The sequence below is a fragment of the Anopheles darlingi genome, chromosome 3 (genome assembly GCF_943734745.1).
Source record: "Anopheles darlingi chromosome 3, idAnoDarlMG_H_01, whole genome shotgun sequence".
NCBI lineage: Eukaryota > Metazoa > Arthropoda > Insecta > Diptera > Culicidae > Anopheles > Anopheles darlingi.
In genome coordinates, this window is record NC_064875.1 from 13,136,467 (window position 1) to 13,156,466 (window position 20,000).

General features: G+C 48.1%; 8 protein-coding genes across 10 annotated transcripts in view; 5 read left to right on the plus strand and 3 right to left on the minus strand.

Moving 5' to 3' along the window:
* LOC125958077 (retinoblastoma-binding protein 5 homolog) overlaps positions 1-1,595 on the minus strand; it is a 1,935-nt gene extending 340 nt beyond the window's left edge. The window contains exons 1-5 of the mRNA XM_049691199.1: positions 1,541-1,595; positions 1,051-1,478; positions 806-987; positions 614-733; positions 1-534 (exon numbers count right to left, since the gene is read on the minus strand). The exon at positions 1-534 is cut by the window's left edge and continues 340 nt beyond it. Of these exons, the coding sequence (XP_049547156.1) occupies positions 1-534; positions 614-733; positions 806-987; positions 1,051-1,478; positions 1,541-1,559 (1,283 nt within the window). The 5' untranslated portion in view covers positions 1,560-1,595. The remainder of the gene's footprint in view (positions 535-613; positions 734-805; positions 988-1,050; positions 1,479-1,540) is intronic.
* Positions 1,596-1,742: 147 nt separating this feature from the next.
* LOC125957945 (testis-expressed protein 10 homolog) lies at positions 1,743-4,030 on the minus strand. The gene is made up of 2 exons (XM_049691003.1): positions 3,111-4,030; positions 1,743-3,046 (listed from the first exon to the last, which is right to left on the minus strand). Exons 1-2 carry the CDS (start codon positions 3,899-3,901, stop codon positions 1,789-1,791), a joined length of 2,049 nt encoding a protein of 682 aa, XP_049546960.1. The 5' UTR covers positions 3,902-4,030; the 3' UTR covers positions 1,743-1,788.
* On the plus strand, positions 3,936-4,528 carry LOC125957946 (protein PET100 homolog, mitochondrial). Its single transcript, XM_049691004.1, has 2 exons — positions 3,936-4,057; positions 4,127-4,528. The coding sequence occupies exon 2, from the start codon at positions 4,130-4,132 to the stop codon at positions 4,385-4,387; it is 258 nt and encodes an 85-aa protein (XP_049546961.1). The 5' UTR covers positions 3,936-4,057; positions 4,127-4,129; the 3' UTR covers positions 4,388-4,528.
* A 53-nt stretch (positions 4,529-4,581) lies between these two features.
* On the plus strand, positions 4,582-6,651 carry LOC125957947 (protein LTV1 homolog). Its single transcript, XM_049691005.1, has 5 exons — positions 4,582-4,720; positions 4,812-4,994; positions 5,067-5,833; positions 5,908-6,171; positions 6,239-6,651. The coding sequence occupies exons 1-5, from the start codon at positions 4,718-4,720 to the stop codon at positions 6,480-6,482; spliced, it is 1,461 nt and encodes a 486-aa protein (XP_049546962.1). The 5' UTR covers positions 4,582-4,717; the 3' UTR covers positions 6,483-6,651.
* A 156-nt stretch (positions 6,652-6,807) lies between these two features.
* On the plus strand, positions 6,808-12,073 carry LOC125958259 (uncharacterized). 2 transcript variants are annotated; one of them, XM_049691492.1, is made up of 4 exons: positions 6,808-6,950; positions 7,026-7,329; positions 7,417-7,963; positions 8,025-12,073. In XM_049691492.1, exons 2-4 carry the CDS (start codon positions 7,312-7,314, stop codon positions 11,834-11,836), a joined length of 4,377 nt encoding a protein of 1,458 aa, XP_049547449.1. In that variant the 5' UTR covers positions 6,808-6,950; positions 7,026-7,311; the 3' UTR covers positions 11,837-12,073. The 2 variants fall into 2 exon arrangements, with proteins under 2 accessions (XP_049547449.1, XP_049547448.1); XM_049691491.1 differs by having other exon boundaries at positions 7,029-7,329.
* A 49-nt stretch (positions 12,074-12,122) lies between these two features.
* Positions 12,123-17,633, minus strand: LOC125958258 (uncharacterized). Its single transcript, XM_049691490.1, has 3 exons — positions 17,596-17,633; positions 17,268-17,510; positions 12,123-17,197 (listed from the first exon to the last, which is right to left on the minus strand). Exons 2-3 carry the CDS (start codon positions 17,341-17,343, stop codon positions 12,480-12,482), a joined length of 4,794 nt encoding a protein of 1,597 aa, XP_049547447.1. The 5' UTR covers positions 17,344-17,510; positions 17,596-17,633; the 3' UTR covers positions 12,123-12,479.
* Positions 17,634-17,749: 116 nt separating this feature from the next.
* LOC125958276 (lipoyl synthase, mitochondrial) lies at positions 17,750-19,498 on the plus strand. The gene is made up of 5 exons (XM_049691524.1): positions 17,750-17,887; positions 17,975-18,337; positions 18,470-18,684; positions 18,762-19,036; positions 19,118-19,498. Exons 1-5 carry the CDS (start codon positions 17,813-17,815, stop codon positions 19,414-19,416), a joined length of 1,227 nt encoding a protein of 408 aa, XP_049547481.1. The 5' UTR covers positions 17,750-17,812; the 3' UTR covers positions 19,417-19,498.
* Positions 19,499-19,805: 307 nt separating this feature from the next.
* LOC125958267 (cationic amino acid transporter 4) overlaps positions 19,806-20,000 on the plus strand; it is a 3,597-nt gene continuing 3,402 nt past the window's right edge. For both annotated transcript variants that reach the window (XM_049691512.1, XM_049691513.1), the window contains exon 1: positions 19,806-20,000. This exon is cut by the window's right edge. The gene's annotated coding sequence lies outside the window, so the exon portion shown is untranslated.

Here is a 20,000-nt window from a genome sequence, read left to right on the forward strand (position 1 = left end):
CCAAACGTTCCGCCGAGTGTGTCTCCATTGTCCTGCGAACCCCAACCATCCTCCGGATCCTCAACTTCCGGTGCCATCGGTAGAAACTGGAGTGCCGTCTCATCTTCGTACTCTTCATCTGAGCTGCAGAACGCTGCAATCGGTTCGGCCGATACGACGTCCACCTCGACCTCCTCGTCCTGCTTTGCTTCTGCTGCCAGATCAACCGATTTGTCTTCATCGGCCAGATCGAACTCCGACTCACGCTCCTCGTACTCGACGTTCTCGTCCAGCTCTTTGAAATCTGGAGCAAAGGCGGACCAATTTTCCACCTGATTTTGAGCCCAGATCGATACCAGACCCGAGCTGATACTTGCAATAATTGGACGAACCGGATGCCAGACGACATCGAGTAGTAGCTCACCCTTGGTACCGTGCAGTATCTTCACCAGGTTCCCGATCGATTTCTCCCAAACGTAGAGCGCGTGCTGACGGGCACTACCGGCACAGATGTACTCACCATCGCCCGAGAAGCAACATTTCTTCCAGGTCGTTCTGTTGGCAAGAAGACGGGGATGGACAGTGTGTTACAGAAATGCTATTACAAAACGGAGAACGGTGGTTGTTTACTCACTTGTTAACAAGATCCTGCAGCTTCTGTATTGGTTCCGGTTCACCATCTTTCCCACATGTGACCACCTCCTTGGAGTCGTACACTCGAATGACACGATCGGAAGTGTTCACTAGAAAGGCTCTGAAGAAAGCGAAAGACGAAGGTAGGAATGAAAGGGAGGCCGCGCGGAACGCCAGAAACATTCAAACTTACTCTCCACGACGCGCGAACTCGATGCTCTTAACCGCGGTAACACTCGAACTGCCCAGCACTATCTTAAAGCTTGCTACGATCTCTAGCGTGTTGGCGTTTAGCACAAGAATCTTTCCCTTTGCGTTACCCGTGTAGATGTGTTCCCCGCGTCGATCGAAGGCGGCTACGATATTCAAATCACCCTGTGAAGAGCAAGTGCGTTAGTATTAAACCTGCTTGGTTTCCAAATCATACACCTTACTCACGTCATTATCCAACGGTAGACATTCGTGCTTGCCGCCAACATCGACCAGTATCGCGGCATATCGCATCGGGCAGACGAGGAATTTGTTATCGTCTCGTGGATGAAACTGTACCTTCAGGATGGGTGAAGGAAAGCGATACTTTTGCTCGCAGTCCCCGCTCAGCACATCCCAGATGCATACGTTGTTGTCGGTGGAGGCAGACAGTAGTTTGTGGCCATTGCGCGACCAGCACAAACTGCAGACCGGGTGGACGTGGGCGGAAATGATTTTGGCGATGCCGCGCGTCAGAAAGTCCCATATCACGACGCGACCGTCGTTGCATCCGACCGCCAGCAGCGTACCGTACTTGTTGAAGGCACACGTTACCGCCAACGAGATGCAGTCGAGGGAACCATCGAACTCCTCCGGGTAATTCTGGCCAAACGATTCTGCAAGCATGGGTCAGTAAGTTTATGTTGTAGAAACACGCATAGTAACTTGTTTTTCTTACCAAGCAGCTCCAAATTCATGCCGCAAAACAGGAAAAACGACCAACTCCACAAAGATTTCCGCCAAACAAACGCGATGTAAACAAACGCCGCGAAGCTGCTCGAATTAAGCCAACACACTTTATTCGAGCACTCAGTCGAGCACCAAACCACGCTTTCCGTTTTGTTCTCAGAATATTTAAAATAAACCGTTTCTTTGGAGGCATTTCGTAATTTTATTGATGATGAGGCACATATAATGGGGCGCTATTTATTTCAACATCTCACATCTCATCTCCACGGTACTTAGCAATTGTTCACGTACCGACCGGTCTGCCACCTTTGCGCAATCAACTGCAAGCAGTTCTTGCAATAAACTTCGGTCCCTGATGTAGAAAATCAAGTTGCAAATCAGGGCCCTGCCTTCGCCTGGTTCACGTTCGTTGGTGACACGAATCGTACCGGCATTGGCAACAATTTGCTTGGCATTCGCCTCTAGGACATCGAGAAAGGCAGCGTTGTTCCGTTGTGCGAGACACAGCAGGGCACGCAACACCACCATATCGATCGTCGGTTTGCACAGCAAATTCGGAAGCATCTTCAGCCACAGTGTGAACAATTCCTTGCCATATTGCCGCCAAAGGGTATCACTACGCACGATGATGTCACAGAACAGCACCAGTATACGATTGCGAATGTCCTGCGGTAGCCTGGCCGTAATGTACACCTCTAGCAGCGTGTTCAGTAGTGCTCGTGTTTCCTCGTTCACCGTTGTGCTGTCTGCATCGAGTAGAATGAAACGCAACACTTGCAGCAAAAGGTTGGTGGCCTCAACGCCCCGGAACTTCCAGTTCAACACGCAACTCTTTACATACTCAACTACGCGAGTATACCCGGTATCTGACTTTCGTTTCCGGATGCTACGGAACTGCTCGTTCAGGCAGCAGAAGAAGAAGCATATGTTAAAGTTCTGCTTGTAGCATTTATCATCAACCCTTTCCAGGACTGGTTCGCTGGTGGTACGTGCTTTCTTCGGTTGGGTCTGGGTCTGAGAGCCGCTCTGATAGTAAGGGAAGCCCTTTAGGATGTGGCTGGCAAAGTTTGCGCTGTACTGGCCGCGGAACCATTGCTTGAGGTCATTGTTGTTCGTCTCAGCACAGTACTGCACCGTCAGCTTCCATAACTGTATGAAGATAGTTAGCAGCAGATCCAGCGTCGATGCAGCCTCTTGTGAAAGAGCATGCTCTTCGACTGCCTCGTTAACCGGTGGACGCACTTCCAGCCAGGATTCGAACAGCAACGGTATCAGCATTTCGATGTACATCTTCATCTTCTGTCCATCGTCTACGCGTTCGCTCAGTGATAGCCCGCTATCCTTTTCTGCCGTTTTGCGAAATAGTACATCCATCGGACATGTTGTACAGAGATGGCTCTTGATAAGTGGCAGAAACATTGGGCCATTCCCGTCGAAGACATGATTCAGCTGTGGTCCCTTCCGTAGCTGTTGCTCGGCGACAGCAGAAGCAAATCTGACGGAAAACCAAGTTAGCACATTACAACACCCGACATTATTTCCTACCAGGATTAACTTACGGATTGTCAAGGTCGGCTGCTTCGGCTGCCTCTGATTCGCCAACGTTTGCCTCCGCGGGACAATCTTTAGCGACTTTACTTTCCAGCAGAATCTTAAGTATGGCCGTCAAGCGCATTAGTACATTTGCTCGCCAACGAGTACTCGTAGACTGGCGATCTAGGTTGATAGTCAGTGTTCGGCCCGGCTTATTTTCTGCGCGTAGCTTTGAGATCATGTCCAGAAACTGAGGCAATATTTTATCGCGGTTCGTCAATATCAGCGCCGGTGAGTGCTGCAGCAGGACATCCAATAGCAGCAACGAATCCTCCTGAATGCGGGCCTGAATATGCGTCATTGCACATCGCAGGAACGATAGCAGGAGATCGAAAAAGGGCACTGCTCCCGTTGGACCACAAGCTACCAGAATGCAGCCGAGCGTTTTGTAACAATCTCGGCGCACATCGCGCTCCAGGTCGACCGCCAGACTGGTGACATCCCGGATCACGTTGCTCAGCATACTCTGCACCTCGGAAGGCATTTTGCCGAGAATCTCACGCACTCCCCGCAGACCCTCGGTTTTTGAGGAAGCGTTATTCTGCCGCAATTTGGCCAGGCAATCTTTCAGCGTGAGGCTCTTGTTCGAGAGCACCGCCGCCTGTGTGAGGTTGCGCTGCTTCAGCTGATCCGGCAACACGATCTTCCGGACTTTGAAGTTGGTTTTCGTAACGTTGGTGCCCTTCGGCAGTACCGCACCTTTCAGTTTAATCTTCGATTTTTCCGCTTTCTTAAATTTTCTCGAATTTCCACCCATTTTTCCGAAATATCTCTGAAACCGGTAGCAAGAAACTCAAACCATAAACGGCACGTGCAGTTGACAAAGCGAGAGTGTCAAAAACAACCAGATGTAAACAAACAGGTTCCCCGGATCGCTTCCACGAAATTTTGTGCGCCGGAACAGGATCTTTACGTAAGTTTTTCCGCAGTTTGCTACCCATTTCACAACTAGATTCAATAGGATTTTCCTTTGCCGCTACAGAAAATGGGAGGCTGGGCGCTAGAAATCGGGAAAATGGCCCTGTACATGACCTTTCCCGTCGCGATGTTCCACTGGTTTAATCAGCCGGAATACTTCGAGAAGTGGGTTACGGACACTCGGCGGCAGCTGTATCCACCGGAAAATCCCGAGCATCGAGCGCAGATCGAGAAAGCCATACGGAACGTACGGGAGCGGCATGATAACGAGTTGATGAAGGCGCTGGAAGAGGTAGAACAGAAAGAACAGCGCGGCAAGGTTTGAGGAGCGCTCCTTTCGATTGGTCCTATTCATCCCCTCATGTGATGTAGTGTAAATATCCCCCTTTGTTCAGTAGCATGCATAAATATGAATAAAATGCAAATTTCGTCCTTTATGTGAAGAAAAGGAGTCCCTTCTTCGTTCGACCCTGTGAAAAAACTATTGCAATGATTTACGATCCGGATTTGACATTTCACTTCCTCAGCCTTTTCAAAATAAACACTCAGCACGAGTGGCTGCTCTCGTCGCTTAAAAAAGGATCATTTTCATCCACTTCCGGTGATTCCGGTGGTCTATTCCTTTGTGGAAACCTGTTAACCATTTCACTCGACCATGGTAAGTGATCGCACCAATAGACGGGCTCTCCTTTCCCTGTCTGCGCTGCTTTAAGCAGTAACCTAACCTACAAATCTGTGCCTCCTCGCAGCCTAAGAAAAAGTTTATCGACAAAAAGAATTCCGTAACGTTCCGTCTGGTGAACCGGAGCCAGCAGGATCCCCTGTACGTGGACGAAACAGCACCACAGAATGTCTTACTGCCAGTTCGGGTACCCGAAAAGTACGCCAACCTAGCTGGTGGCATCAAGAGACAGGCAACATCCGGATTGAACGTAAGTACGGTGCACTGTTGGAATGGCCATTGTTGGCTAATGTTATTCTCTCTCTCCGCACTGTTAATCTAGGTTGATCCGACGAAACGTAAAACGGAACAGGCAAAGTTCGGCATATACTATGATGATGACTACGACTATCTGCAGCATCTGCGAGAGCCAGGTCGCAACGAGGTGTACTGGGAACCGATTGATACGAAAGCCACCAAGGAACAACCGGGAGCGAAGAATGTTCGCATTCAACTGCCCAGCTCAGTGTTCCCATCGGAGTTTGAGGAAAAGGAAGGCATTATGAAGAAGGTGGCCAATGCTCGACCGGGCCCGCGTCCCGATTGGGACCCAGAAATTGTAGCGGCACTTGATGATGATTTCGACTTCGATAACCCAGACAACGTACTGGAAGACGACTTCATGGACCGTGTGATGCAAGCGGGTGATGTAGGGGTTGACGATTTGCTAGAGGATCCCGAAGATGGTGAAGATGAGGACGATGAGTTTGATTCTGATGGCGCAGAAGATGATTATTCTGACGAAGAGCGCGATGGTTTGGGCCCACTCATGGATGAGTATGGTCGAGAGGAAACCAAATCCCGCTTCACCGAATATTCCATGTCCAGCAGTGTGATACGGCGCAATGAGCAGTTGACGTTGCTTGACGATCGATTCGAAAAGTTCTACGAACAGTACGACGACCCGGAAGTGGGTGCACTGGATTGCGAAGAAATCGAAGGGCACGTCGAGGTGAATGACGACGTATTGTTACAGTACGCCGAAGCGTATCGACGCGAGAATGGAGACGAATGTATTGATGAGAAAGAGAAAAAATGGATAAAAGAACGGTAAATATGTCGTAAAGATTCTATCCGGTTCTCCGGTTTAATCAGTCCCTTTTTATCTTTAATATGCTTCACAGTGTCCTTAAATTCCACGAAGAAGATGACGATGAAGAAGAGCTTGTTGATATGCCAGTGGAAGATGAGGAGGAAAAGAAGTGGGATTGCGAAAGTATCCTGTCCACGTACAGTAACATCTACAATCACCCCAAACTGATCGACGAGCCGAAGCGATCGCGCAAAATACAGATCAACGCTAAAACGGGCCTGCCAGCGAACGTCCTCGGTTCAGAAGGAGACAAACTAACGATCAAATCGCTGGCCAAGCTACAACAGGATGGAAGGTAAAATCACACAATTTCGGTAGAAGAAAAATCGTCGTTAACTGAAAGTCTTATTAATTTTTCGTAGTAAATCTGCCGGTCCTAAATCTCTATGCGATGAGAGTGTTATCTCTACTCTGAGCGTGCTTTCGATCAGACCGAAGGATGAATCCCCCGAGGAAAAGCGGGAACGCAAGAAGTTACTGAAGGAATACCGGTCTGAGCGACGGATAGAACGAAAGGCAAACACGCAGGCCTTCAAGGAGGAGAAGAAAATCCAAGAGAAGGTCAAGATCAACAATCAAGTGAATGCTGGCAAGCGTATCCTTTAAATGGCGGCAATAAGTGCGACGGTATAGCAAATACACCCTGTATTGTCCATCAAGTAAAGCAGCCAGTTTGGAAAATTCTAATATTTTCTTGTGATTCATTTCGTTCTCTAACACGCCGAATGTTTGCCTTGGTGAAGGAAAATAAAGCATTCGTTTGTAAATTGTAAACCAAATAGCCATTTTGTCCATCTACTTGTCCAATGTGCTGCCTCAAAACTTGATCTCGGTTGACAATTCGATCGCAGAAAACACAAAGGTACTAGAACAGGACCGGGAAAACCGGCGCGTCGATGGTGATCTTTTTATTCAAACGTGTACGGGTTATTCAACTGTGGTGGGTCAAGTTCACGATGGACAGACACGCTACTTTTAGTTCATGTGATTCCCCGTAGCTGGATCCGCAACGGTTTGATTCTCTTTAGTTTCCTTCCTTTGTGTATGAAAAAAGGGGATTCGATTAGTGCAAAGGTAAGTGCTTTTCTAACTTTATTTGCTTTGATTCGTGTTTAACTTAATTTAATTCATTTTTCCGTCATATTCTAGCAGCGCATAGCGCACAATTTAATAACTCATGACGTACACTATGATGGGAAGTAAATCTTATATCATCGAATGTGATAATGCTTATCTACCCAATATTGTAGCTGCTGTTGCAATAGATAAGCAATGCAATTCGAGTTTTGGCGCCTTTTTTCGCCAAATCTTCCTCACCTAGTACTCGTGCATGAACGACGCTCTCCATGATAGGAACATTGCCATCATTCAACATTGATAAGACTAATCAACTTTCAGGGTTGAAGGAGGGATACTTAAAGAAAGAGACTGCGAAATGGCTGTATCGTTTGAAGTGAGTAGCGCTCTTCAAGCACCAGTCTGCGTTTTTAAGTTGCCGTAAACGGTCGCTGCAAAACTTTGTCTTTTTTTAAACCAACAGATACCACGCTTTGTGGCGAGGATGGAGCGAATCCAAGAAAAAATTATGGACGGCCAAATCGCTGCGTTGGAGCAGTTGCTGAAGGATATAACGGAAACTGAAAGTGAATGGACCTCGGTTCAGTTCCTGTCCCGTGCATATGCCGAGCTAAAGCACCGCAACTTTGCCTTATCAGCGGATATCGTGCACTTCATCGAGTGTCGATTGGTCAAAGCGTGCTACGAACAATCGACTGCGATTGCTGTGCAGGATGCTGAGAAGGGGGAAGCTACGCAGAACGCCCGACGGTTGGACGCAAATCGAGTGGAGGCTCTAGTGAATGGTATCGATCTTATCATTCAGTATCACAACACGGGACTGTACGATGATATAGACGACGGTATGATCCAACGTTTGCGCCAGATATACGCACACGTTTTCTTTCTGAAAACGCACCACCGGAAACTGCCTCTTTTGCAGCTCCAGTTTTGTATTGCCGTGTTCTTAAAGGTGGTTACTGGCAAAGCCAATAACGGTTTCGATATTTATTCGTTCACCATTGATAAGGGTGAGTCAATGGAGCCCATTGCCCTTGGATTGACCTAATACATTTCTGTTTCATTTTGCAGTGCGGTTAATTCGATTTTTGAAGATTGTTAGAGAGGAAATCACCAGATCACCACAACCAGTGATATCATTCGAAACATACAATCATTATGTGAAATACTTACTCCACTGCCCACCGGTACCACAGACGCTGCGTATCCCGAAACGCGTTCGTGGCATGATTCGAATGGATTTAAAGGAATCCATAGGCCTTTTAGACTCTTGGGACAAGGGAGTCTGTTTCGAAGAGCTCCAGCCACAATGTCAATCATGGTTGAAGTCACGCTACGAAAAGATCATCGAATGGGATGAACGAAGACGAATGCGAAGACAATTTAAGGAACTCCATGATACCTACTACTGCATGAAACAACACTATTCGATTGTGAAGATACTATCGTACCTTAACGGTATTCGCGATGGAACTCCAAATTCACCACCGCCACCATCTGCCATTACTGCCATCAAGCGAACCTTGCAAGTGATTGGAGAAACGATTAAAAGTACTCGCGATACTCCGAATATTACGATGAAATTGGATCGCATTTTGAAGCTTATCACCTCCGTGTCGCTGACCGAGCGCACGAAAGATTTACGTCAATTCTTTAGCCACGGCTATTCCCTGGAGAAATTGGAAATGGAGAAAGAGACCGAATCGTTATCGGAGCTTGAGCAAGCATCCGTTTTTCAGGAGATAGAGAAAAACTTCCGTGAAGCGCGACGTTGGTTCGAGTACACACAAACACAACAAAACTTCCGTATCTACCGCCGGTATCTTGGCTATCTGCTGTGCTTCAAATCGATCGATGCCCTACGGAACTATATTGTATACTTGGGAACGGAATTCAAGGCCAGTCTCATACAAACGTACCTTCCAGAGCAACTAACGGAAGCGAAATTGCTTCTCCAACATGTTCTGCAAAACCCTGAATCCTCCAGTAGCAATCCCTTATTGACCAGCACACTACGATCCGAGCTGGATTATTTGGCGCGAGAGATTCAACTTCGAATTGGTGCGATACGCGTTGAAAATGCTATCCTCGGTCGCACAGTGGATGAGTACTTTTTTCTTGAAACCTACATATCCCAATCAACGGGAGCACGTCTGGAGCGTGTACACCGGATGGCCCGATCGATCTTGCGGCATACCAAGCTCTCCAAACGGCACACGCTCGTCGAGAAAACGGATCTCATATTCGGTCGCGAACTGTTGGCTCGATTGCAGGGTGCCGAAATGAATGACGACCGTCGGTACATATGGGGCTGCATTTGGCAGCGGTTAGCGAGAGATAACTTTGATGGTATCGATACACTGCTCGGACGGACGGAACAGCGGCCCGATGCAGCTCTCGACGCAACAATCGAGACGATGCAACAGCTTGGGCTAACGCTTGACGATGAGGATTATCTGCAGTTCGTTAATCGGAGACTATGCAAGAGCTACTACCATAACGTGTTCGTTCTGGATAACAAGTACCGGGTGTTGAAGGAAATCGTTAAAGATCGTCGTGCGCAGGTTGCACCCCGAGAGGCCCTGACACGCATGAAAGAGCTAAGGCGCGCCGATGAAACGTTGCTGCAGCAGCAGTACGATCGGCTGGTTGGAAGGATGGAAGAGCTTTTGGGTCACCCGTGCTTCGACAGCACGCGTGCCGATCAGATAGCGCTCGAGTACTGCCTGCTGGAGGTAACGGAAATCCTCTGTAACCTGGGACTGTTTCGGGATAACGTGCACGAACTGGTGTCGCTTGTACCGGTTGTTACGGGGCGCAATTTGCGTAATTATCTTGCTCATGATGGGCTAGCGTATGATACGCTCACCGGAATGACGGATGTAGCTGTTTGCAATGCAAAATGGCTAATTAAGAATCGATTTAAACTCTATCAAACCAGCACGAAAAACCCGGCTTTCTCTGCTTCTCAAACCAACCACATGGTGCTGAGATCCGAGCAAGTTTTTCAAATGCAAACGGAATGGACCGAGCAGCTTGTGAGATTCATCCAACTCGTTAAACAGCTAGCTGCTTCGCAATTGGAGCTACACATGACGAAATACTGGCAATCACGAGCAGCACTACTGCTTGAACAACGGAACCATCTCGAAGAGAATGTTCTGACGATTGCTGTTAACGGAAATGCTGCGCGATTCATCGATCAGCTGCTCCACTATCGCCAAGGTTCCAGTGAAGATAATATGTTCTTTTTGCTGCTGAAACACAGCCGAGAGGAAGATCTTAAGGAAAAAATTGCCCATATCATTGCAAATCCTAATCCGCTCTGCCTTCGCCTAGCGCTCCGAGTTGGTTTATGGAGCGAAATTCAAGCCATCCTACCAGGATGTGATCAACAGCTAGCACAGCAGATCGTGGCTACTGCAATACCGGATGTATTTCGGCGCTTTCCTACCACCTTCATCGTACAGCTGGTGGAGCTTGTTCCACCCGGTTGGTTGTTTGGCATAAACGATCATCTTGGTAATACGATCGTTCACTTAACGGTACTGAGAGGAGATGAGCATTTACTTTGGCTAGTACTGCGCCGTTACGGTAGTCTCGTTAACGTGGCAAATCGATTCGGAGACTTCCCATTACTGCTTGCCATTCGTTATCATGGATCCGCGATAGCTAAGGTGCTGCTCGATCATGGTGCCGATCCGTGGTTGCATCCAAAGATTATCGAAGCGATCGCTATCTGTGATGAAGGTTCGCTACTGGAGCGCATCCAACAGCAGGTTCAGCCCAAACTACCAATCGCACCCGTGGGTGAAGGTTTTCAACACAATCCGTTGAGAGCCGCCATCGAATGCAAGCACTTGGCAATGTTTCAACAGCTCCATCGCAGCTTCAAGTGTGATCTGCGCCAGGGAGACTTGCTACATCTGGCAGCCCGGCTTAATCGTATTGAGTTGCTGGAGTATATTCTGAAGGAGCTGAACGCTGGAAGACAACATTCCAGCGGCGAATATGCCGCCATTGATCTAGTGAACGAGGGATACGCATTCACTCCTCTAATGTTGGCTTGCGGGCGAGGGCATTACGAAGCGGCCCAGCTTTTACTTCAGCACGGCGCAAACGGACTCTACCGGAACGAAAACGGGTTCACACCGTGGCACTGTGCGGTGCACGGTGGGAACCGACGTGTTCTTAAGCTGATCCTCGCCATTCCCGGCGTACAGGTGGATGCGGTCACCAGAGATCAACGATCAGCACTAAGCATAGCAATCGAAACGGGTCAAAGTAGCATACAGATTGCTGTCCTATTGAAGGCAGGCGTGTCCGTGAGGCCAGAACATGTTCTGAGGGCGTGTATGCTGGAAAGGAGTGCCATTGCCGAACTGCTGATTGCTCAAAATTTGAAAGAATTTCTTGAGGCACGTGACTTTTGTCAACGAACTCCACTCATGCTGGCGGTATTACAAGGTAACGTGGCAATGGTACGGCATCTGCTTGCACTCGGTGCTAATGTGAATGCCGCTAACATGATGGGTATGAGATGTCTGCACGTGGCTGCTCTGAACAACCACGTGCACCTCTGTGGGGTTTTGCTGGCGCTGACTTATCTCGATCGCGAGGCTGAAGACAATTTCGGCAGAACGGCACTGGTGGTCGCGCTGGAGAGGGAGCACCTGACGATAGTGGAGTTATTGCTTCAACATGGTGCAAACGTACAGAGTGCGTATCGGTATCGGTTTGCGCAGCATCGTAATGTGTCGCTGCTGCATAAGTTCGCCATCGAGCGCCGTCCTCGAATGGTGGAATATTTATTAAAGAAGCTCAAGTTTCCAGCCAACATTTTAGATGACGATGGAAAGACGGCAGCCATGTATGATTCCTAATATCCGTGATACAATAGCTCTCTAATGCATCTGTGCAAAAGAAACTAGGAGCGGGTTCTCGGGATCCGAGATAGAAGATATTAATAAACTCTCGCTCTCTTGTGAAACTGTATAACGCACAATTCGCTAGTACAGTAATTGTAAAAACAAAAACTAATGAACATTCGATTGATTGGATCATCATCGAGTCAAGTTTAGCTACAATGAATATAACTTTATGCATCGATTCAAATAAAACGAGCTAAAACACATATGCTTTATTACAGCACTTGAAATTCGTTTTTTAAACTTTCGTTCATTTTTACATCAATTTATTCGTTTTTGGTGTTCTCCACATATTCCTAGCAGTCTGCATTTTAGTATACGAAACAAACATGTTCATATTACAATTCCAAGGTGATTCAATTTACTGAACACATTAGTACAAGGCTCCTGTGAATCTTCCACAGGATCGAACGATCGGTACTACCACCGTTTATCAATATAATGGTGATAAACCATCCAGATCATTGTATAAGTTGAATCAATTTTCATACCAAAAAAATGCACGATAAATTTTATAAAGTCGTTTCGGATAAAAATAACAACTACAGTAACGAGATTACACGAGATTTTTACAGATTTGATAGCAAACGCTACTACTTTACTGGCTGCTCGGTTTCGGTGTTCTATAGGGAGATTGTTTGGTCAAAGCATTATAATGCCTCGCCGCGCATCTCTGCCTCTCCTGTCTTTCTTCTTCTGTCAATTCGTCCCTGAACAATCCTTCAGCAATCGTACCCAACCACCTATCCTTGATTTTGACTTTTTCTGGTTTCTCCTCAAAAAGGCTTTGCTGCTGATCATTCGCACTATCGCCATCAGGTTCGCCATCAGGTTCGCCATCAGGTTCCCCATCATAATCATCCTCGCTAAGACGACGCCTTTTCCTATTCATAAAAAGATCCGACTGTTCATCACTAGCAGCATTCCAGCTTTCCTCATTTTCTTTGTAGATGTTAGGATACGCTTTCTGGAGATATTTCTGTCGCAATTCCCCTACCTCATCCATTAGTTTTTGGAACGCTGACTGCTCCTTGGTTTGCGCAACCTCTGCTGAGCGACGATCAGCAACAGCAATAAAGGTTGGAGAACTAACACTGTTTCGTGGAACACTATTTTGGAGGCTATCGTCGCAGTAGTGCACGGGTCGCTCACCAAACGAGTACACTCGCAGGAAAGCTTCTAAATCACGGCGTACGTAAAACACTTTCGTAGGAATTTGACCGTGAAGACACTCTTCTCGTAGCAGTAGTTGCCACGAGAGCTGAAGTAATGAGCTTGCAATGTCAGACATTAGATGGCCCCAAGCACAAGGACATGGCCACTTGATACTGAAAATACTCCACAGCCTTTGGAACAATGCGGTTCGCGATGCCCCACGCTGTACCCGGAACGCTTCGTACTGATTAAGATAGTCGATTAAGAGCGATTCGACCACTTTCAAATCCGCCTCGTTGTTGGTTGTTTTAAGCTGCTTTGTGCGAGCTAGCCGTTGTTTGAGAGTACTTGATAACGGCAACAGCCGCACCGCATTGAAAAGCGCCGTTAGCGTTACGCGGCGCTGAGGGTTGCGCCAATCTTGCGGGAAGCATAACGGTTCGGGCAAGGGATGCATCGTACGCATGCTGGCCTTTTCATCAGAGGGAAGGCAACGGAGTGTGTAAAATTCCTCTCCTACCTGGTACAACTCATACAAATTTTGGTCAACCAGTGTGCTTAATTTGTCGAGCGTTTCGTTATACTCATTGACAATCAGATCTGCTACATCCGAAGATTGCGGTATTCTTACGTTTGCTGTCACGTTCAGATGCGTGCTTGATCCACGTCGAATCCATAATTCGTCACCGATGCAGCGCATCAGAAAGTCCCACGTGTCTTCCATCTGTATGTACTTTCCTTCAGAGCATATGCGTTGTCGTTCCTTGCAGTAATGGTCCGCCAAATAGTGCAGAGCAAGATTGAGTGCCTCAGTGGTCTGCAGGCTGTTACCTTCGTGCCATGTGAATACCTTCCAATGAGGCGGTGTATCGTGATGACCAATAAGGTTGCGCAACTGTTGTTCACAGTCCGTACCAGGTATACATTTGGAACCACAATGAACAATAATCGCAATCGGTGGAGGGTTTGTGCCCAGCGGTGGATTCTTGTAGGCCGAGCTTTCGAGAAGGGCTCGTAGGCGCTGACCAAACGATTTAATGCCATTCTGTTGCAGCAAGAAAACCACCCCGTTGGTTCGATTCTGTGGACCATCTACCTTCTGGAAACATTTGCCACGCGCCACACGAAGACACACTGCAGCCCGAGGAGGTTCAAATGGTTTACTGGGTTTACCGGCAGCTAGAAACAAGTGCCCGCTGGCCTCCTTCGGACGTTCCTCGGTCACATTTGAAAGGCTTTCGCGCAACCATCGAACGACATAGTCACCGAATGCTACTGGAGGTTCATCGTGACCGGTCGGTAGTGAGACTATCACCTTCCAATAGTATGGCCAGCCAGTGATTTCTTTGCCGGTGATCTGCTCTAATATGGCAAGCGGATCGATAGTCTTCTTGCTTATTGTGCCATGTGGGTATTTTGTTGCGTCGAATTTTCGATGAAGGGAAAGGGATTGTTGAATACGATCAAATTTGATCAGATCAGTTGAATTGATCATCTTTGGAACCGGCACGGATGACATCAATTGGCGTAACTTGCGTGACCTATCAGCGAATTGTTTCCAGTGCCCAACGTATTTCTTCGTTAGCTGAGCTACTCGTGCTGCTGCTTTACGGCGCTGCTCCTCTGTATTTGCAGTACTATCCGATTCCTTGATCTTTTTTGGTTTCACGGTCATCTGTTTGACAGCACCTGTTGCTGCTGCAGTAGGCTTTTCAACTGGTTCCGGCGTTCGCTCTCCTTTAAGCAAGCTGCTGTTCGGTGACACTCTATCGCCGTGTCGGTCTTGTATCAAACTGATCGGTCGATCTTTCTGCTTGTTGTTTAGCAACTCAGCATAAGGCTTTTCGGCCGAAGGGGATTGACGCGTGGATAAATCGGAATGTACGGATGACACACTTGGCGTGATATTCAATGGCACATCCGGAATGGGTAGTTGCAATGGCAGTTTTTTGGGCAATTTTGGCTGAGAAAGCCACTCTGGAACCTGAGATTGTAGGAGACGCTTTTTTGACGACTGTTGCTGCAATTCCTGCCATTCCTGAGGTTGTGATTGTTCAATTTGACGCAGTCCCTGTTGTGGCTGTTCCACTGCTGTTGCTGGTTTGTATGGCTGTTGTTGCTGACTGTGCTGTTGTACTTCCTTCAGTTCTCGCTGTAATTTTTGATGTGTTTCCTGATGTTCATCTTTTCGCTCTAACTGTGGTTTGATAAACGAAAAGCCCTGATTCGCTTGCTGTTGAATTTGCTGGTTTGAAGGTTTCGTTTCAATTTCCTGCCACGGGAACAGGGGCACTTTTGGCACAGGAACCTCTACCTTTTGCTCTAGGGATTTCGTTGCTCCAAAGAACGTACGTTTTCGGCCTGCCGTTGTTATGGAAACATCTGGAGGGGGACTTTCGTAGTGCTTAGTAACGGCACTATAGCTATCATTGGAATCGTTCTGGGATTGTGGACCATCAAGAACTCCTTTTACTAGTGATGGTTGAGTGTTAGTATCGGTTTGTTTTGCAGAGGCTACAGAGACATTTGGTTCATTTGGCGCAGGCACTTCCGGCAGGTCAACCATTGGCTCTTCCGATATCATTTCTTCCTCGTCCGCTTCATCGATCATCTCATCTTCGTCAATCATCTCTTCTTCGTTTATCTCCTCTTCTTCATTTATCTCCTCTTCGTCGTTCATCTCCTCTTCTTCGTACATATCCTCTTCGTCGTCCGTCGTAGCAGTAGGATTTATGTTATCAACAGCATCATCGTTCTCTTCGTTTTCTTCTTCCTCCTTTTCTTCCAATTCGTCGTTGAACAAGAGTTCCATTCGCAGATATCCCGCTTCATCGAAACTATCGTGCACAGGCTGCTCAGGGTACTTAAGGATCCATTGAGCTAACGGTTCTCCGCAAATCGCATCGCCAATCGAAGTGACTAACTTACTTTCCACTAGCTTCAGCTCACGGCGCCCAGGATATGGTGCTTCCGGTTGATAGTTGTGTCTACTTTCAAACATCACCAACCGTTTCTCGCGATTGCACATGTTACCGTAATGCTCGCAAAACGAAACCATATCGTTTTCGCTTTCGAATGCCAACATTTGCACCAGATATTCGAAGGGAAAACTGGCCATACTGCGCACCGCATAGCTCTTCCGCAAGCACTCGATCGCTTTCAGGCGTATTTGTGTGAAGTAACGAATTAGCAGGCAAGCATTCATATAATTTGCACCACGCACAAGCTGGAAAAATTTCCTGTAATTGTTTTGATCCAGCGCAAAGAACACGTTCATCGCAAACTTTACTTCCGGCGACTCCATTATTCCGTGCGCGACGTATTTGTGTAGATCCGAACAGAAGTTACCGTTATTCAAGTTCAACAGTATCATATAGGCCTGAAATTCCGCTTCTCGTGGACACTGTTTACCTTGCTCGGCCATATCGGTGTACATGTACTTGAGCGTTTGCAAGCACTTGGTCATGTTTTCGGTATTGATCTTTTGATCAAACACTGATGGGTCTTCCGTGACGAGCCGGGCGGCACAGTGGATGTGAAAGCGCGTGCACTGTTCCATCAGTTCGATTACGCCCAGTGTGCAAAGGTCCTGCTGAGTGATATCCTTTCGAATGCCGCGCGTACGATCCCAAATGTAGTGAAACCAATCGCTCACGTTAGAGGCGGTACACTCATCGGCCAGATGAACGAGCAAGAAGCGCATGGTGCGGCCAAGCGCTTGCTCCGTGCGTAGCTCGTGTGGCAGTGGTAGCTCTTGGTCCGCAGAACTGCGAGAAAACTGTTTGATCGCCTTTTCATGATTGATCAGCATCCCATGTCCCAGTTTTTCGAACGATGGAATCATTCCTTTCCACTCGCGCATATACCGTTCCTTTTCCGGACACTTGTCAGGGCATGTGCCCACGATGTTCTTCGCTTCTCGAATATCTGTTGTGCGCTGATTCGTGAGGCGAAGGTAGCGATCCTTCGTTTCCAGCACACGGTACCGCTCTTCGGCAGTCGTCGCTGGTGTGCGAGCTGCCGCTTCCAGCTCCGCCACTGCAACGGAAATGCGATCGTCTTCAGCCATACCTTTCCGAAGTAGCCAATTCCTGGGTCCGGTAGATCCGGATCGGGTGTTAATAGGACCCCGACGAACGCGTTGTCTGTTTGATTTCAAATCTGAAGACCATGAAAACGAACGGTATTAATCATACGAAAGCGAGTTTTGAGCTAGCTTTGCGCGCCAAACCTTTAATCGCACCGATCCTTCCATTGTATGAAGTCGCTTCTGGATCTGCGTAGGCCTCTGCCTTAAATACATGCATTTTTGTCGAATGAGTCGTAAACTTCCGGTTCGCCTAAACTCCGTTGTCCCGTTCTTCAGTGTTGTTTTCGCGGCTTCGGCAGCTTCGTATTTTACCGGGCTAATCGGTGCATGGGATGAAGTGGATTCAATTTTACCGAAATGATGAAAGCAGCGTTAAAGTCTTTACTATAAAGATAGTGAGAGTATAAAATGGAGCATAGAAAGGAGCAGATTATTCAAATTCACACGTAAAACTACTAATTTATCCTACAATTTACGATTCGGCTCGGCATCACCAAAACAACAGAACATTAAGTGAGGTTATGTCCAATTATAACAGATGTCCGTGTTGCCAAGTGCTCGAAATTAGGTGATCGAACAGTTCAGCTCAACTGCTCGATACGCTCTCGGCGTGAGAGAGAGAGGGAGCGAGAAGGACACCACATTCATAAACAATCTTCGACAGGGCTTATCAACGTCGAAAGGACATGGCTGGTAAAAGTGCGTTGTTGCGAAATACTTTAATCCAAAAAGGACCTCGTGTTTCCTCGGTTTCCTTTTGGGTAAGATTGAACGGGAATGCCCACGATTCGTTTGCACGGGCAACGCAGGCAGAGTAAGGATTGATTATGAAACCATCCCCTTTACAGGTTCCACTGCAAGAACGCAAATACGCCACCAACAGCGGCACACCGGAGGCATCCCAGCTCGAACGGATCCGCGAGCGATTGGAAAGTGGTCCAAACTTTCAGGACTTTGTGCAGAATCCGGACTACAACCGAGAGGACTGGTCGGCGTACGAAGGCAAGCTGCGGCGTGAGAAGGGTGAGAATGAGCGACTTCGCTTACCACCGTGGCTCAAGACGAAGATTCCGATGGGTAAGAACTTTACCCGCATCAAGGAGCAGCTGCGCGAGCTGAAGCTGGCCACCGTGTGCGAGGAAGCCAAGTGTCCGAATATCGGCGAGTGCTGGGGTGGCGGAGAGCATGGCACCCAGACGGCCACTATTATGGTACGTACCGATCGTACCGCATCGCGTGATAACTGTTGCGCTGCTGATAAGAACGGATCAAGAATGAAAGTGAAACTAACTAATCTATTTTGTTCTATCTCGCTCGCTCGGCCGTTGCGTTCCTCTCGGTAGCTGATGGGTGATACTTGCACCCGAGGATGTCGATTCTGTAGCGTCAAGACAGCTCGCGCCCCACCACCACTCGATCCGGATGAACCAGTAAACACGGCCACGGCCATCGCCTCGTGGGGTTTGGATTATATCGTGCTCACGTCGGTCGATCGGGACGATCTACCGGACGGTGGATCAAAGCACATTGCAGCAACGATCGCCGAGATTAAGCAACGGTACTGGAAACTAGAATTGGCCAACGAAGCAGGTTAGAATAAGGTACTTATACCACTCGACTTTCGTCTGCTTGCAGGAATCCGCGTATTTTTGTCGAATGTCTAGCGCCCGACTTCCGCGGTGATACGGAGTGTATCGAAACGGTGGCCCTGTCCGGGCTGGACGTGTACGCCCACAATATCGAAACGGTCGAAGCACTGACACCGTTCGTGCGTGATCGACGGGCCCGTTATCGGCAAAGTTTGGAGTGTCTCGCCGCCGTCAAGCGCTTCAATCCGAATCTCATAACCAAATCCTCGATTATGCTCGGTTTGGGCGAGACCGACGAACAGGTGGAGCAAACGATGAATGGTAAGATGGATGAAGGGAGTATTTGCATTCTATCTGCAAGGCCTACTAATGTCCTTCTCGTATCTCTTGTCGTTGATATAGATCTGAGATCGGTCGGTGTCGACTGTCTTACGCTCGGCCAGTACATGCAACCAACCACACGCCACCTGAAGGTGATCGAGTACGTCACGCCGGAAAAGTTCCAGCACTGGGAGGAACGGGGCAAAGCGCTCGGTTTTCTGTACACCGCCAGTGGTCCACTCGTGCGCAGCTCGTACAAGGCGGGTGAATTTTTCATCAGCAGCATTCTGAGAAAGCGCGCCGAGGCTACGACGTCGGCTGCAAAGGTCAAAGACGGAATCGACGTGACGAACGAAGGAGGAAAACACCCCCATCCGTAGAAGTAATAGCGACTTGGTCGTTCTGTTTTTAGTGCAATAAATGTTGATTTCTTTTAAGGAATAGCCTTAGCATGCGCTACTACGACGAGGTTTTGCACTATCGAGCACATTCGAATATCTCGCGAGCAACGTGTTGTACCGTATAAGCAAGCGTGGTTCATTAGAATTGCGCCCGCTGTTTATTTACCAACCCGCCCCGACTCTTCCGCGCCGCATGTTCAATCTTGAATTGGTCCTTACCGAACAATGTTTGCATTGCATCGTCTATCGGATGCCGGATTTCGGCAAACGGCGGACACGCGCATGTCCGTTTGGGGTATGTCATCGGCCATCGGTTCATCGTGGCATCCGTGCGGTCTTCTGCCTGTGTGTCTGTGAGAGCGGTCTGCCCTAAAAATCGAACAAGTTGCCATTCATCATTGCCATTTCCACCCCCAACATACGGTTCACGATAGGAAGGTGGTACAGCAGTGTGATACCCATGCCAGGCGCAGGTGAGCAGTCTCGACGACGAGTGTAGGCGCGCACCAGGGCGGCAGTAGGATGCTTGCCACTAACGACGCACGGTCGCATTGGTTTAGTAG

Bases quoted from the DNA above. Each gene is read 5' to 3' on its own strand.
- LOC125957945 (XM_049691003.1), bottom strand. From the start codon at position 3,901: ATGGGTGGAAATTCGAGAAAATTTAAGAAAGCGGAAAAATCGAAGATT. The intron at 3,047-3,110 runs GTAAGTTAATCC...GTTTTCCGTCAG, and splicing joins GCAGCCGACCTTGACAATCC to ATTTGCTTCTGCTGTCGCCG.
- LOC125957946 (XM_049691004.1), top strand. From the start codon at position 4,130: ATGGGAGGCTGGGCGCTAGAAATCGGGAAAATGGCCCTGTACATGACC.
- LOC125957947 (XM_049691005.1), top strand. The intron at 5,834-5,907 runs GTAAATATGTCG...TATGCTTCACAG, and splicing joins AAAAAATGGATAAAAGAACG to TGTCCTTAAATTCCACGAAG. The intron at 6,172-6,238 runs GTAAAATCACAC...AATTTTTCGTAG, and splicing joins AAGCTACAACAGGATGGAAG to TAAATCTGCCGGTCCTAAAT.
- LOC125958259 (XM_049691492.1), top strand. The intron at 7,964-8,024 runs GTGAGTCAATGG...TTCATTTTGCAG, and splicing joins TTCGTTCACCATTGATAAGG to TGCGGTTAATTCGATTTTTG.
- LOC125958258 (XM_049691490.1), bottom strand. From the start codon at position 17,343: ATGCATGTATTTAAGGCAGAGGCCTACGCAGATCCAGAAGCGACTTCA. The intron at 17,198-17,267 runs GTTTGGCGCGCA...CATGGTCTTCAG, and splicing joins AAGGATCGGTGCGATTAAAG to ATTTGAAATCAAACAGACAA.
- LOC125958276 (XM_049691524.1), top strand. From the start codon at position 17,813: ATGGCTGGTAAAAGTGCGTTGTTGCGAAATACTTTAATCCAAAAAGGA. The intron at 18,685-18,761 runs GTACTGGAAACT...GTCTGCTTGCAG, and splicing joins ATCGCCGAGATTAAGCAACG to GAATCCGCGTATTTTTGTCG. The intron at 19,037-19,117 runs GTAAGATGGATG...TCGTTGATATAG, and splicing joins GGTGGAGCAAACGATGAATG to ATCTGAGATCGGTCGGTGTC.